The following is a 13,574-nucleotide window of genomic DNA, read 5'->3' on the forward strand; positions in this document are numbered from 1 at the left end:
TGGCTTTTTTCCCACTTTAGAGCTTTTGTAAATTGTTTCCTATCCTTTGAAGGCTTTTCATTTCATTCTCCGCATTACTGGCTCCTTATCACATCTTTCTGGGCTCAGCTTCTCACCTCCTCAACAAAGTGAACCACCGGATCCAAAACAGCCTCCTTTTTTTTCTTCTTAGCAATTTATAATTCTATACTTATTTACAGTCATATTGTTGGTGTTGTCCACTAATAAGTAAACTCAATGAGAGCTAGCTAGCACTGTATCTGTTTTGTTCACCATGTTATAACTAGTGTCAGAACAATGTCTGGCACATCGTAAGTGCTCTACAATATTTGATGAATGAATGTAGACATCTATTTTAACTCTGTAGTTTCCAAACCAATTCTAAGGCATACTCAAGGTGCCATCCCAACAGGCTAGCAAAGCATCAGAGGTTAAAAAAAAAAAAAAAAAAAAAGTAACACTGAACTTGAAGGAGCAAACTTGAGACCCACTGTGACCTGCTTGAGCAAGCCATAGCCAGGTTAGTCCCAACCTACAAAAACAAGATTAGTATTACTTAATCTCAAATGTACTTTCTAGCTTGAAGAAAGTTTAAAGCTGCCAACTCGGCCAAGATTTCCTGGGGGCCTTTAAACCCTTTTTTACAGAAGGAATCTTTGAACAAGTCTGCACATCATACCATACAGTCACCAGTGCCACCTGCCGGTCAAAACCATTTTCACGTTTCTGGAAAGAAAGCCTCTGATAAGTGGGAGCTGTAATTAGCACTGTGCACTTGACTTGCGTATTTCTTAATTCTCACAACGGTTCTGTGCTGTCCATCCTATTACCATCCCCATTTTACAAAGAAAACTGTCTAGGCCAAGATGTGAGCCCTAACCAGCCTTCAGAGCCCAGTGCTTTTAACCTTATACCAGTCTAAACTCAATTCCATAAGGTGCTTAATTCATAGACAGCCTAGAAATTGGGCAGGTGAGCTTTTAATCAACCCTGTTCAGACGTGTTCACAAGGAAGGTCCCTCGCTTTGGTCAGAATGGCGGGGGCCGGGGGCGTTAAAAGTGGGCATCTACGACCCTTTAACCAAGAGCTGGCCAGCTACCTCCAGTCCCTCCAGAGGGCGGTCAGCCTTCCCCGAAGCGCGGCGCGCGAGCGTCAGCACTCACAGGCCTACCAGTCCGGGCAGGACGCAGACACCCGTTGCTGTCTCTGAACCCAGGCCTGGTCTGGGCCCAGGACGGACAGGGAGGCGCGAGGGCAGCGCTAGAGAGAGACCCTCGTCGGGCTGGGGAAGCCTGGGCGCGCAGCAGCGGGAGCGGAACCGGGTGCAATCCGACGGCCGGCGTCGTGGGCGCCCCTGAGAAGCGCACTGGCCGGAGCGCCTGGGGCGGGGGTCTCCGCGGAGGGAAAGCGCTTCACCCCCGGCGCTCTCCCGACAGAGGAGCGGCGGTCGGGGCCGGCCTCTGCTCTCAGGGGCCCCGGACAGGCGGGGAAAACCAACCTGCACGGAGAGCCGTGGTGGGGGCCTGGCAGTGCGGAGCGTGAGCCGGTCCTCTCCAAGGGCTTTGGGGCTCAGCGGGGCGCTGTGGACGGCGGCTGCGAAGGGCCAAAAGTAGTCCTGGCCTGCAGGGCGCCGCCGCCCACACGCCGCTGAGTTTGGGGCCCAGGTCCTAGGTCCAGGTTGACTTAATGGAGCACGTTCCCTAATAGAATTATGGCTTTTAGTCGACCCTCCCTCACCTGACCTGTGATCACGCAGTGGGTCAGATCTTGTGACCAGTATGTTCTGGCCTATTCAATTTGAGTCAGGCTCCAGGAGCAGCCTCTTAAAAGGGAAAATAGTAACTCATCATTTACTTACTGAAGCCGAGAAGAGGTGGCCCTAGCTCCAGGAGCTCTTGGTGGAATCCACTTACTTGAAAAGGTAAAAAGCAATCTAGACCATAAATAGCGGTGAGTGGTGCACCGCATCCCAGCAACAACTGGAGCCCTCAAGCCGCTGGTTGAATGAATTAAGGGCTATAGATGGGTGGAGGGCGAGGTACTGCAGACCAGGGACTTCCTGTATCTCAGGGACAAGAGAAAAGTGCTATTCGTTGAAGCTACAAGAAGACAGGTGAAGTCCCAGCAAGGAGGAAGAGGACAAACAAGCTAATAGACACCCTGGCATTTCCCATACCATGAATGAAAGAGGTTACAGTTGGAGGAGTGAGCTGGATACAGATTATGGACTACCAATTCAACGCTGCAGGTAATTGGGAGTTACTGAAAGTTATGGGAAGAAATGCATTAAGATTATATCAGACTAACAACATGGATCCTTTTGGCGAGAGAACAGATCTGGAGACAGGGAATCAAATTAGGAGACTTACAATAGAAGAATCCAGGTACCAGGTGATGAAAAGTCACCTGAATTAATTTAGCGGCAATGACTGTAAAAGAAAGCTCTATAAACTCTTGTGACTGATTAAGGTGAGGAGTGTGGGGAGGGGGGTATCACATATTTTTTTGTTGACTGAATTATGGCATTTCCAAACAATGTTTTGTAAGCAGCTGAAAATCTTAGACCTAAGTTGATTCAAAACTCTAATGCATGAATTTTACTGTATTCCCACTTGATATACCTCCAAAGATGGTGAGCTGGCTGTCTTATCACGGGGCTCCAAGTCATTGACACAGCTCTCGATTTCCTTTTTGTGTGGACTTGGGAGTTTTTAAATCAGGACAGAAAACAATTTAGGGTATTGGTGGTACCTGCCTGCTCTTTCTACGCACTAAGTACTTCTTGACTTCTTAGCTCTATAGCAATGGGTGAGAAACAACCTCAGGCAACACCCTGAAGTAGGGAATGAGGCCTAGGTGTCACTGGAATGCTCTGAAAGATAGCTGAACCAAAGACATAAGGTCAGTTTCAAGTAGGACATGATTTAAAAAAAAAAAAAAAGGAAGAGAAAGTTCTCTTATAGAGCAGCAACAGCTTAGGGATCAGGCCTCCTCACTTAGGTGGACTGGGTTCGACCCCTGGCCAAGATACTTCCACATGCCATGGACCAGGCCAAAAACAAGAAGTGCACTCTTCCCTCAACTCAAACATCTTATTAACTCTTTTCACTTTGTTTTGTAACTTGCCAGTCTCCTCTTCTAGGTAACTTCTAGAAGGCAATCTTTTGTTCAACTTTACATTCCCAGGGCCCATCAATGTCTGAGATTAGGCAGATAGATGTTGGTTAAATAATCATCAAATGCGCTAAAGGACAGAAAATGAAGACACACAAAAAGCAGTGGAGACCTTCAGAGAGGCATTTCTGTAGAAGTACCTACATCCTGACCTTATGAAGGTCTTGCACTGCATGGACTTTTCACTACTAAAGGACCTGCTTCCACAGATCATGTTGGATGTATGTGTATGGGTTTTTTTTCTCTTTCTTGGCCACACCTGTGGCATATGGCAGTTCCTGAGCCAGGGACTGCATCTGAGCTGTAGCTGTGCCCTAGTCACAGCTGTGGCAACGGTAGATCCTTAACCCACTGTGCTGGGCCAGAGATAGAACCAGCAGCACCACATAAACAAGCCGGATCATTAACTCACTATGCCACAACAGGAACTCCTGAATGTATGTTTTATAGGACACGTTTTCAGGCAATATGATTGTAATTTAAGACATCACCAAAGGGAAGAACATAAATGGGTTCTCTTTAAAACAGATGCATTAGAGCTAGACCCTCAAAAACATGGTTTTTCTCTAAGACTATTACAGGAGCTTGGATGAATCATTAAGGTAATGAAAACCATGCATAGGTTCAGTAATAACCTCCTCAATGACTCAATAACTTCAATGACTATCCTTTAATTCATAAATATATGGAATGTCAACTTTTAAGTCTAGGATTCAGAAGTTGCTTTGGAATAAAAACATACTCTTTTAAGAGATGTTAAGATTAGAGGCAGTCACAGCCCTAGGGCAGTCTCAAAACAACTATATATTCTATAATATACTTGAAACATGTTAGAGTATGTATTATTATTTAAAGGTTTTTTTGTTTGTTTGTTTGTTTTAATGGGAAATCCTGTTCCAACATGAGAAGTCAGCAACTTATCTTCCTTCTTCCTCAACCCTGTAAATTGGGGAAGGAGCTACCCTTACACCTGCTGTACAACTGGAATCTTCAGCTACCTTTCCCAGCAAAATTAACAAATGAACATCTTCTTGTGTTACCCCCGCCCCCATCCCCTATCCTTCCAATCTTGGAGACAGCAGGCAGGGGAAGAAAAAAAAAGGAACAGAGTGAAGTTCCTCACAGCAGTGGCTACTCCTGGGAAAATGAGGCACAGATAGCACAGCACTATGTTTTATTAGGGATTTCACTAAGGTTAAATCTCTAGGATTGAGGGAGTCAGTCCAGGGGCACAAAGCCCACAAAGCCTCCTCAGATCTCATAGTGAACCACTGGCTCAGGTTCTTTGGTAGGATCGCCGCCTCGTTCCAGGTACAGATCATTGTAAGGATATTGCTTTGGCCCCTAAGGGAAAAAACACAGGTCAGCAAGAACAACATATATCCAGGTATTGGCCTGGCTACACCTTACTCTGGGGAAGAATTACACACAGTACTTGGGTACGTAGTAGCCTCTGGTCAGACCTGGCCTGGCTAGAACAGCAGGCACAGCACTCCTCTTCTCCGCTCAGCCCAAGGCAGAGTGAAAGCCTAGACTGTAAGAGAAGTGCTGCCTACATTGTGTGTGTGAGAGAGAGAGAGAGAGAGAGAGACAGAGAGAGATGGGTGGGGGGAGAAAGGAGAGAGAGAGGGAGTGTGAGGGAGAGCTTTCTAAATGAGACGATGCATCCATCCATCCCACTCTCTCTCGGGGTCGAGACAGACTCAATCTCCTTTAAGTCACTCAGCCTCTAATGGTTCCACCACTAAAGTGGCCTAGCAAATGAGGCGTGCAGGAGCAGCAGTGGGGGAAAGCACAGAGGAGACACGACTGGGACGTGCTTTAGGGGCTGCTGGCTTTACCAACAAACAGCTGTCAGAGAACACAGCTCAAGAGGAGGAGAGAAGGGTGATGTGCTTACAGAACCGAAAGATGGGAGAGCCACACTGTGTTTCTTGCTCTCCTGAAAAGAAGTTAGTGCTCACACCAGCCCTATGTGCACTCTCTAGCCTGGGGCCCCTGGGGCTCGGTAGGAAGGCTTGTGTCAGTGCACACAGACAGACCCGCTACCGTTAGGACACTGATTCTCTCTGCAGAGGTAGCAGTGTGCAGCCAGCTGCAAACACAGCAGCCTCTTGCTTCCAAGTTCCTTTCCTCACAATCTACCCTGTAGACTACTTCCAGATTAACCCTCCTAAAAACCTAGCCTTCATTATGGCATTCTTCTCTTCAAAAACCCAACATGGCTCCCTGCTGCCTAGAGACAGACCTCATCACTGTATCCCCAACCCCAATAGCACCTTCTGTACTTGCTAAGTGATAGGGGCTTCATAAACATTTACTGAATTAATGCATTACTATACTATCAAGTCCAGATCTCTTAGCCATGCAATAAAAGGCACCCAACCTAACCTAAATGATCAAGTCAATTCAAGATATTTTTTAACACAGCAGTTTCTACACCTGATTTTCCAGGACATCAGAATTACCTGGGAACTTGTTAAATATTGATTCTAGAACCCCATGGTAGAGGCACTGAATTAGGCTCTCCAGGAAATGGAGCCTAGGAATCTGAATTTTTAGCAGCTCTCCAGGTAACCAATACAGTTGGTTATCTAGGAACTCTTTATAAGCCTATTCCACTCCAGCTAATTCCCTGTCCTCTTCCTTCCTTCATTCTATTTTCTCCTGCCTCAAATGTTCTCTTCAACTTCGCCCCACCATCTTAAAAAAAAATATAAAGAGTTACCGTCATGGCTCAACGGTAATGAACCTGACTAGTATCCATGAGGGCACGGGTTTGATCCCTGGCCTTGCTCACTGGGTTAAAGATCCAGTGTTGCCGTGAGCTGTGGTGTAGATCACAGATGTGGCTTGGATCCTGCATTGCTATGGCTGTGGTACAGGCCGGCAGCTGCAACCCCCTAGCCTGGGACCTTCCATATGCCATGTGTGTGGCCCTAAAAAAAAAAAAAAGGCAAAAAATATAAATGTGTGTGTGTGTGTGTGTGTGTGTACATAGCCTTCTAATATAATCCTTGTCCTTAATTGCACCTGATAGCCCCCAGCACACATTCACCACACATATGCATAAAAATGTGCCAAATTCCTACATATATGTTCCATTGTTGCTCATGTCATTTATCTAAATTTTCTTCTTATCCAAATTAAACTTTCTTCAAACTAGATAGTATATGTTCTATGTCCTTTACGTTCTAAAATCTAATGATACATGCTGTAGTAAACAATTGCTTCCAATACCCTACAGGAAGTGCCCTTCACACCAACAAAGGTGTGAACTCTAGATTGACTCTAGATTCTTTGAAAGATCACTTGCTGAAATATTATCGGTAAGCAGAGGCCCCACATGACAACTCCAGAGACTAGTTGGCTTCCCCATTCTCATTCCTCACCTAGTCCTAAATTCTTTCTCACTCAGACTGACCCAGGATGTAGGCAGGAGCAGTCCTCTGGTGTTTGCACCAGGCCAGTGGGTGAGGAGCTCAACAGGTCTTCCCAGGAAGCCAAGCTTGGTATGGGCTGGATCCCTACTTTGGAGTCTTCATTCCCTCAGGAAATGGGCTAAGTAAATGAGGCTGAGGAAGCACTTCTCAGATACTCACCACAGGCTGGTAGCTGGGGTAAATCTCTCCTACCCAAAACATGAACAGCATGAAGGCCACGAAACCGAAGAGGTGCTTACACATAGTATTCCAAGAAACAGGAGTCGGGGATGTATCCACACGGTTCCTGATATACATGTCTAGGTCCCAGTGTATCTGAGGCAGAAAGGCAGATAATGGTCACACACTGCTCTTCCTGCAAAAGGCAGGCAGTCAGAGTGATCAGGGCCTCATCCAAGGCTTGAAAGGCATTCTACTACCCTGGGCAGTATTTGGAGAGCTAAAATATTTCATGCAAACGGGGTTCAAAAGAAAGCTGGAGTAGCAATACTCCTATCAGTATTCGGAGAGCTACATCTGAGATACTGTGGCCCACAGGACTGGATGCTGACTTATGTCTAGGTTCAGCTGACCAGAGACAGCCCAACCATGGGAATGCACAATATAGAGCTTTGCTAATCCCCAGAAGTCCCATTCCTCATGCCACACGGAACCTCAGATCTCAGATAGCTGGACTTTGTTTCCTTTGGCAGAAAAGACTCAGTGTTACTTGGGCGGGAAAGTGACATCTGAGCTACAGGAAGACCTTAAGGAAAAGGAAAGAAGGTCGAATGGGATATGTTTCTCTCACCGGTTCACCCCAGTTCAACCGCAGGTCTGGGTGGTCCCAGTCATACCATGGATCCCTCTCTTGCTGTGAGCGGTCAGGGAGCTTCGGGTAGTCACCATACCTGAGAGACAGCAAGAACTTCTGGACAAGGCTCAAAAGAGTAGCCTCACTTAGACAATTCAGTCACCTCACCTCATCTCAGAGATGAGAAACCAAATGATAGAGATAACTGCCTCACTCAGGGACAGAAGATATGATCTTCAAGTCAAGATCTCAGTATTTTTTTTTTTGTCTTTTTGCATTTTCTAGGGCCACTCCCGAGGCATATGGAGGTTCCCAGGTTAGGGGTCTAATCAGAGCTGTAGCCGCCAGCCTACGCCAGAGCCGCAGCAATGCGGGATCCAATCCACGTCTGCAACCTACACCACAGCCCACGGCAACGCCGGATCCTTAACCCGCTGAGCAAGGCCAGGGATCGAACCCGCAACCTCATGATGATCCCTAGTCGGGATTCGTCAACCACTGCGCCACAACGGGAACTCCAAGATCTCAATTTTTACTAAACACAGAACTAACTGTAGAAGTCCAAGCTGTCATTAAGAATTCATGTCAGGGGAGTTCCCGTTCTGGCACAGTGGTTAACGAATCCGACTAGGAACCATGGGGTTGTGGGTTCGATCCCTGGCCTTGCTCAGCGGGTTAAGGATCCGGCGTTGCCGTGAGCTGTGGTGCAGGTTGCAGATGAGGCTCGGATCCCGAGTTGCTGTAGCTCTGGCGTAGGCCAGTGACTACAGCTCCGATTCGACCCCTAGCCTGGGAACCTCCATATGCCGCAGGAAGCGGCCCTCGAAAAGGCAAAAAGACCAAAAAAAAAAAAAAAAAAAAATTCATGTCAGGGAGTTCCCATTGTGGCTCAGTGGTAAGAACCTGACATGGTGTCTGTGAGGATGTGGTTTCAATCCCTGGCCTCACTCAGTGGGTTAAAGATTCAGTGTTGCCGCAAGATGAGGCACAGATCAGATGTGGCTTGGATCTGGCATTGCTGTGGCTGTAGCACAGGCCGGCAGCTGCAGTTCTGATTCAACCCCTAACCCGGAAACTTCCACATGCTGCAGGTGTGGCTGCAAAAAGAAAAAAAAAAAGAATTCATGTCAAGGAGTTACCTGGTGGCCTAGTGGGTAAGGATTCAGCATTGTCACTGCTGTGGCTTGGGTTACTGCTGTGGTGTGGGTTCAATCCCTGGCCCAGGAACTTCCACATGCCACAGGCACAGCCAAAAAAAAAGGATATACACAAACTTTATTTTTTTATTTTTTTGTCTTTTTTGCTATTTCTTGGGCCGCTCCTGTGGCATATGGAGGTTCCCAGGCTAGGGGTCGAATCGGAGCTGTAGCCACTAGCCTACGCCAGAGCCACAGCAACACAAGATCTGAGCCACATCTGCAACCTACACCACAGCTCACGGCAACGCTGGATCGTTAACCCACTGAGCAAGGGCAGGGACCGAACCCGCAACCTCATGGTTCCTAGTCGGATTCGTTAACCATTGCGCCACGACAGGAACTTCTATTTTTTTTTTTTTTTAGGGCCACGGCATAGGGAAGTTCCCAGACTAGGGGTCAAATTGGACTTGTAGTTGCTGGCCACAGCCACAACCACAGCCAGGTAGGATCCAAGCTGCATCTGCAGCTTACACCACAGCTCACAGCAACTCCAGATCCTCACCCCAATAAGCGAGGCCAGAGATCGAACCTGGGTGCTCACAAATACTAGTCGGGTTCATTAACCACTGAGCCATGATGGGAACTCCTATTTATTTTTAAATTGCTGCATCCACAGCATATGGAAGTTCCTGGACTATGGATTGAATCAGGGACTGGGGAAAAAAAAAAAAAGAATTCATGTCAAACTCTGAAACATTTTAATGTACATGAGCCTTTTTTTTTTTTTTTGCTTTGTGGGGCTGCACCTGTGGCATATGAAATTTCCCAGGCCAGCCTTGTCTATGACCTACACCACAGCTCACAGCAGCACCGATCCTTAACCCACTGAGCAGGACCAGGGACCGAACTCGATCCACATGGATGCTAGTCAGATTCATTACTGCTGAGCCACAAGGGGAACCCCCTACATAAGCTTTTCTTACCTCGTTCAATAAAAAGAACAAAAGGAACACAATGTTGTAATGTTAGCACTGGAAGGAAATTTAGTGCGAAATCACTGTTTCCGTCATTATAAAATAAAACTGAAGTTTAGAGTCTAAACATAAGTTCACCCAGCTAATCAGAATAAATAATACAGATAAGAAGAACACTCATTTCATTACAACTATGTTCCTCAACCACGGAGTTGGCATACATCTCCATATCTCAAACACTTCATGGGATTTCTTGATAAGATGGGTTTTCCCCCCAATAATTCCAGGTTCAACTTATACAGACTGATCAAGAGGCTAGTCTTCTCCACAGCACAATAAAATACATAGGAAATGATGACAACTAGATATGTGTCACAGAAAGTGATTGGAAAACAACAAGATGAATAGGAGCTGCTAAAACCACGACTGAAAAGAGTGATTCTAGGACAGAAGAGGACGGTGCTGGTAATCACCTCAGATAATTAACCATAGGGATATTATGGGGTTCAGGGGAATACTATCAACTGTAGTAAGGGATTGGCTATTTAATCTGCTTTAAAGTCGTTATGATTTCCACGGCCTTATGGCAAAGATATTGTTAAAAAAAAAAAGATATACACATAAATGTAGCGTATTCCATCTATAAATAAAGCTCTCATGACAGGAGTCCAGCTCCAGCCTGGTCAAGTGCTTGGATGACAGCACCTGAGCCCAGCAGATGCTCAATCTAAATGAAACCTTGCGCTCTGGATGGAGCCAAGGAAGGTTCCTGCTATTCAGGGGCCCTCAAGGGAGCTATTAAAACCTCGGCTTCCTCATTTGAGGAAACTGCCTGAGCCAAGGAGAAAATTAAAGTCCTCTCGGCTGCAGCTGCTCACCCATCCCCTCCCACCTCCCGACAGATAGAGAAAGGCACCCACACCACTGACTTTGAGGGATCAAGAGAAGGTTCGGGGGAAAAGGGTCAGAGTAGAGCCACCCAACCCAGCCGACCTTCTTCCACAACTGCCCAAGGGCGAGGAGACCCTGTCTCACCCCATGCCATCATCTGGGTAAGGCTCGTAGTCTTCTACCCGCATATTATACTTCTTGGCGGCGGCAGCCCGTTCTTCCGGGGTCTTGGGATAGGGTCCTGGGAACATGTCCTTGGTAACATGGGAGGCTAGAGAGCAAAAGAGGGTAAGTCAGAAGCGCCCCCATTCCTCCTGCCGCTGTGAAGGCTTCGAGGTGCAGTGGCTGCAGAGGTCGAAGCCCGAGACTTCAGAGGACCAGCAGACCCGCTACCTGTTTTTCTTAAAAGTACCAACTCCACCTCCGCCCCCGCCCGGACTCAGCCGCCTCAGTATCCACGATAGGCACCCTCCATTCGACACACCAAACCTCAGGCGACCCCTCCCCACACTGAGACCTCGGTGATTCTCGCGGACCTGTACGTGCACCCAACGGCACCACTTTCCGGGCTGCCCTTTGCAGCCATCGTACTCCCAGTACCCCCGCCTTGGCCGCCGCCATCTTCACCTTCTTCCAGTTTCACCCCGCACATGCGCAAAGGCCTGTCACGGCGGCTGAGCTGGGCCAAACACGATAAAGGAGAAACATCTCAAAGGTTCCATAAGGGCGTGGCTTAAATGGTGCTGGGAAGCCCGGGGGAAGGTGAGCGGATGGATTGAGGCAGAGAGGGAGGGCAGGAAGGAGAGAAAAACAAGCCAACCATTGCTTTGACATTTAAGATTGTTGTGTCCTTTTTCTCCCTCAGTTGAAATCAGAGGCATCCAGGGATAACAGGAACTCAGAACCGGGGCATCACAGGTGGACGGCTGACCCACCTTTCCCAGGAGCTCTACAAGTAAAATGACCCTTCCTTAATCTCTAGCTGCTTGCCTTTTTCCTCTCCTTCACTGGCCGTTTCTCCTTCCATTTCCCAACATGATCATTATTGAAATTCAGCCCTTGGTCTCGTTTGTTCTTGTTCGGCTTTCTAGATTAGTTACCTCCTTCTGTTAGATGTACAGTGCAACACAAAAATCGGCGCCGAACTGGTTCTTCAGTTTCAGTCCATGTTTACCTCAACCTTTCCTATCATCTGAACCTGCCTCAGATTTGCTAGGACTTGGCTTTCACTTAAAGCCAAACCACAATTAACAAACACTAGCCTAACAAAAGAATAGGGGGCATTATGGTTTGCATATGAATGTTTTTATGTACTTAAATGGGATTTAATTTACACAGTATAAATATGCTGATATTTCCAGGAACTTTTAGGGTGATTTTTATTTGGAGCAGAGCCCAAAATTAAAGACATTCTCATATTTATCAGCGCAATAAGAACTGTTATGTAGTATTCGGTATATGAATTTGGAGGAAGAACTGCTTCACAGCAACTTGCCCTCTTGTAAATGAGCATCTAATTAAAAGTTCGGAATGGTTGGATGACATTTGTATTCAATCAATAGCAATTTCTGACTAATTTGGTAAAGAAACAGAGTTGGTCTAAATTGTTTATTTTTATTAATATATAATTCACATACCAAAAAATTCATCCCTTTAAAGTGGACAATAAAGTGATTTTTAATATGTTTACAAAGTTGCACAATTACCACTACTCTCTAATTCTAAGACTTTTTTTTCAACCCCCAAAAGAAACCCTATATACACATAGAGTATTCTTCCTTCTTCCACCCCCTGGCAACCACTAACTTACCTTTTATCTCTGAGGACTTGCTTGTTCTGGACATTTTATATAAATGGAATCATACAATATGTGGCTTTTTGTGTCTGACTTATTTTACTTAGTGTTTTCAGGGTTTGTTCATGTTGTAGCATGTTTCATTTCTTCATTACTTTTTATGGCCAAATAATATTCCATTATATGGATATATAACATTTTGTTTATATGTTCATTAGTTGATGGACATTGGGTTCTTTCAACTTTTTGGCTATTATGAACAATGCTGCTATGAACATTCTTGTAGAAGTTTTTGTGTGGATGTATTTTCTTAATTCTCTTGGGTATAAACCCAGTAGTGGAATTGCTGGGTCATAGGGTAATTCTGTGTTTAACTTTGTGCAAAACTATAAAAACTATTTTTCAAAGAAGTTGCACCATTTTACATTTCCATTAGCAGTGTATGAGAGTTCAAACTTCTCTACATTCTCACCAACATTTGTTATTAATCTGTCTTTGTTATCATAGCCATTCTAGTGAGTATAAATGGTTTCTCATTGTGGTTTTGATTTGCATTACCCTGGTGATTAAAGATATTGAGCATCTATTCACGTGCTTTTTTTGTTTTTTTGTTTTTGTTTTTTTTAGGGCTGCACCTGCAGCGTATGGAGGTTCCCAGGCTAGGGGTCAAATCAGAGCTATAGCTGCTGCCCTATACCACAGCCACAGCAACATGGGATCCGAGTAGCATCTGCAACCTACACCACAGCTCACAGCAATACTGGATCCTTAGCCCACTAAGCCAGGCCAGGGATCAAACGTGCGTCCTCATGAATACTATTCAGATTTGTTTCTGCTGAGCCATGATGGGAACTCCAATTTTTTTTTTTAGAATACTTTTTTAGTAGTTCCCGTCTTGGTGCAGCAGACACGAATCCAACTAGGAACCATGAGATTGTGGGTTCCATCCCTGGCCTTGCTCAGTGGGTTAAGGATCCGGCATTGCTGTGAGCTGTGATGTAGGTGGAAGACCCGCTTGGATCTGCCGTTGCTGTGGCTGTGGTGTAGGCTGGCAACTGTAGCTCTGATTAGACCTCTAGCCTGGGAACCTCCATATGCTGTGGGTGCGGCCCTAAAAGGCGAACAAACCAACCAACCAAACAAAAAAAGAATACTTTTTTAAATGTTTGATGGAATTCACCAGTGACTCCTGGGCTCTTGCCATATATCTTTTGCTGAGGCCTTCAGAGCAACCTTTCTTTGCCCAACGTCTATCCATCGCTTTTCCATTCTTCTTTGCTTTTCCTTCTGACTTAGGTAGGTCAAGTTTGTGTCTCTCCCCATCCATGAGTGTAAAATTTAATGCCTCACTAAACTTGCCTCCT

General features: G+C 45.9%; 2 protein-coding genes and 1 long non-coding RNA gene across 52 annotated transcripts in view; 1 reads left to right on the top strand and 2 right to left on the bottom strand.

Annotated features, from left to right (window-relative positions):
* SEC31B (SEC31 homolog B, COPII coat complex component) overlaps positions 1-1,556 on the bottom strand; it is a 32,206-nt gene extending 30,650 nt beyond the window's left edge. For 39 of the 50 annotated variants that reach the window (XM_084995147.1, XM_084995137.1, XM_084995143.1 and 36 more), the window contains exon 1: positions 1,500-1,556. The gene's annotated coding sequence lies outside the window, so the exon portion shown is untranslated. Of the gene's footprint in view, positions 1-1,100 lie in introns of all 50 variants that reach the window. The other 11 variants (XM_084995109.1, XM_084995101.1, XM_084995118.1 and 8 more) reach the window with 2 other exon arrangements.
* A 2,778-nt stretch (positions 1,557-4,334) lies between these two features.
* NDUFB8 (NADH:ubiquinone oxidoreductase subunit B8) lies at positions 4,335-11,040 on the bottom strand. The gene is given in 5 exon segments (NM_001144842.2): positions 4,335-4,519; positions 6,778-6,933; positions 7,409-7,508; positions 10,560-10,686; positions 10,952-11,040. Coding segments are annotated over 5 exon segments (561 nt in total). The 5' UTR covers positions 11,037-11,040; the 3' UTR covers positions 4,335-4,426.
* Positions 11,041-11,137: 97 nt separating this feature from the next.
* LOC102158751 (uncharacterized) lies at positions 11,138-12,796 on the top strand. The gene is made up of 2 exons (XR_307758.4): positions 11,138-11,177; positions 11,281-12,796. It is a non-coding gene; the product is annotated as an uncharacterized LOC102158751 (long non-coding RNA).
* The last annotated feature ends 778 nt before the right edge of the window (positions 12,797-13,574 follow it).

This window comes from Sus scrofa, chromosome 14 (assembly GCF_054392235.1).
Source record: "Sus scrofa isolate SSC_HxYL_T2T_F1_AM1 chromosome 14, Sscrofa_HxYL_maternal_Yorkshire_Landrace_v2.0, whole genome shotgun sequence".
NCBI lineage: Eukaryota > Metazoa > Chordata > Mammalia > Artiodactyla > Suidae > Sus > Sus scrofa.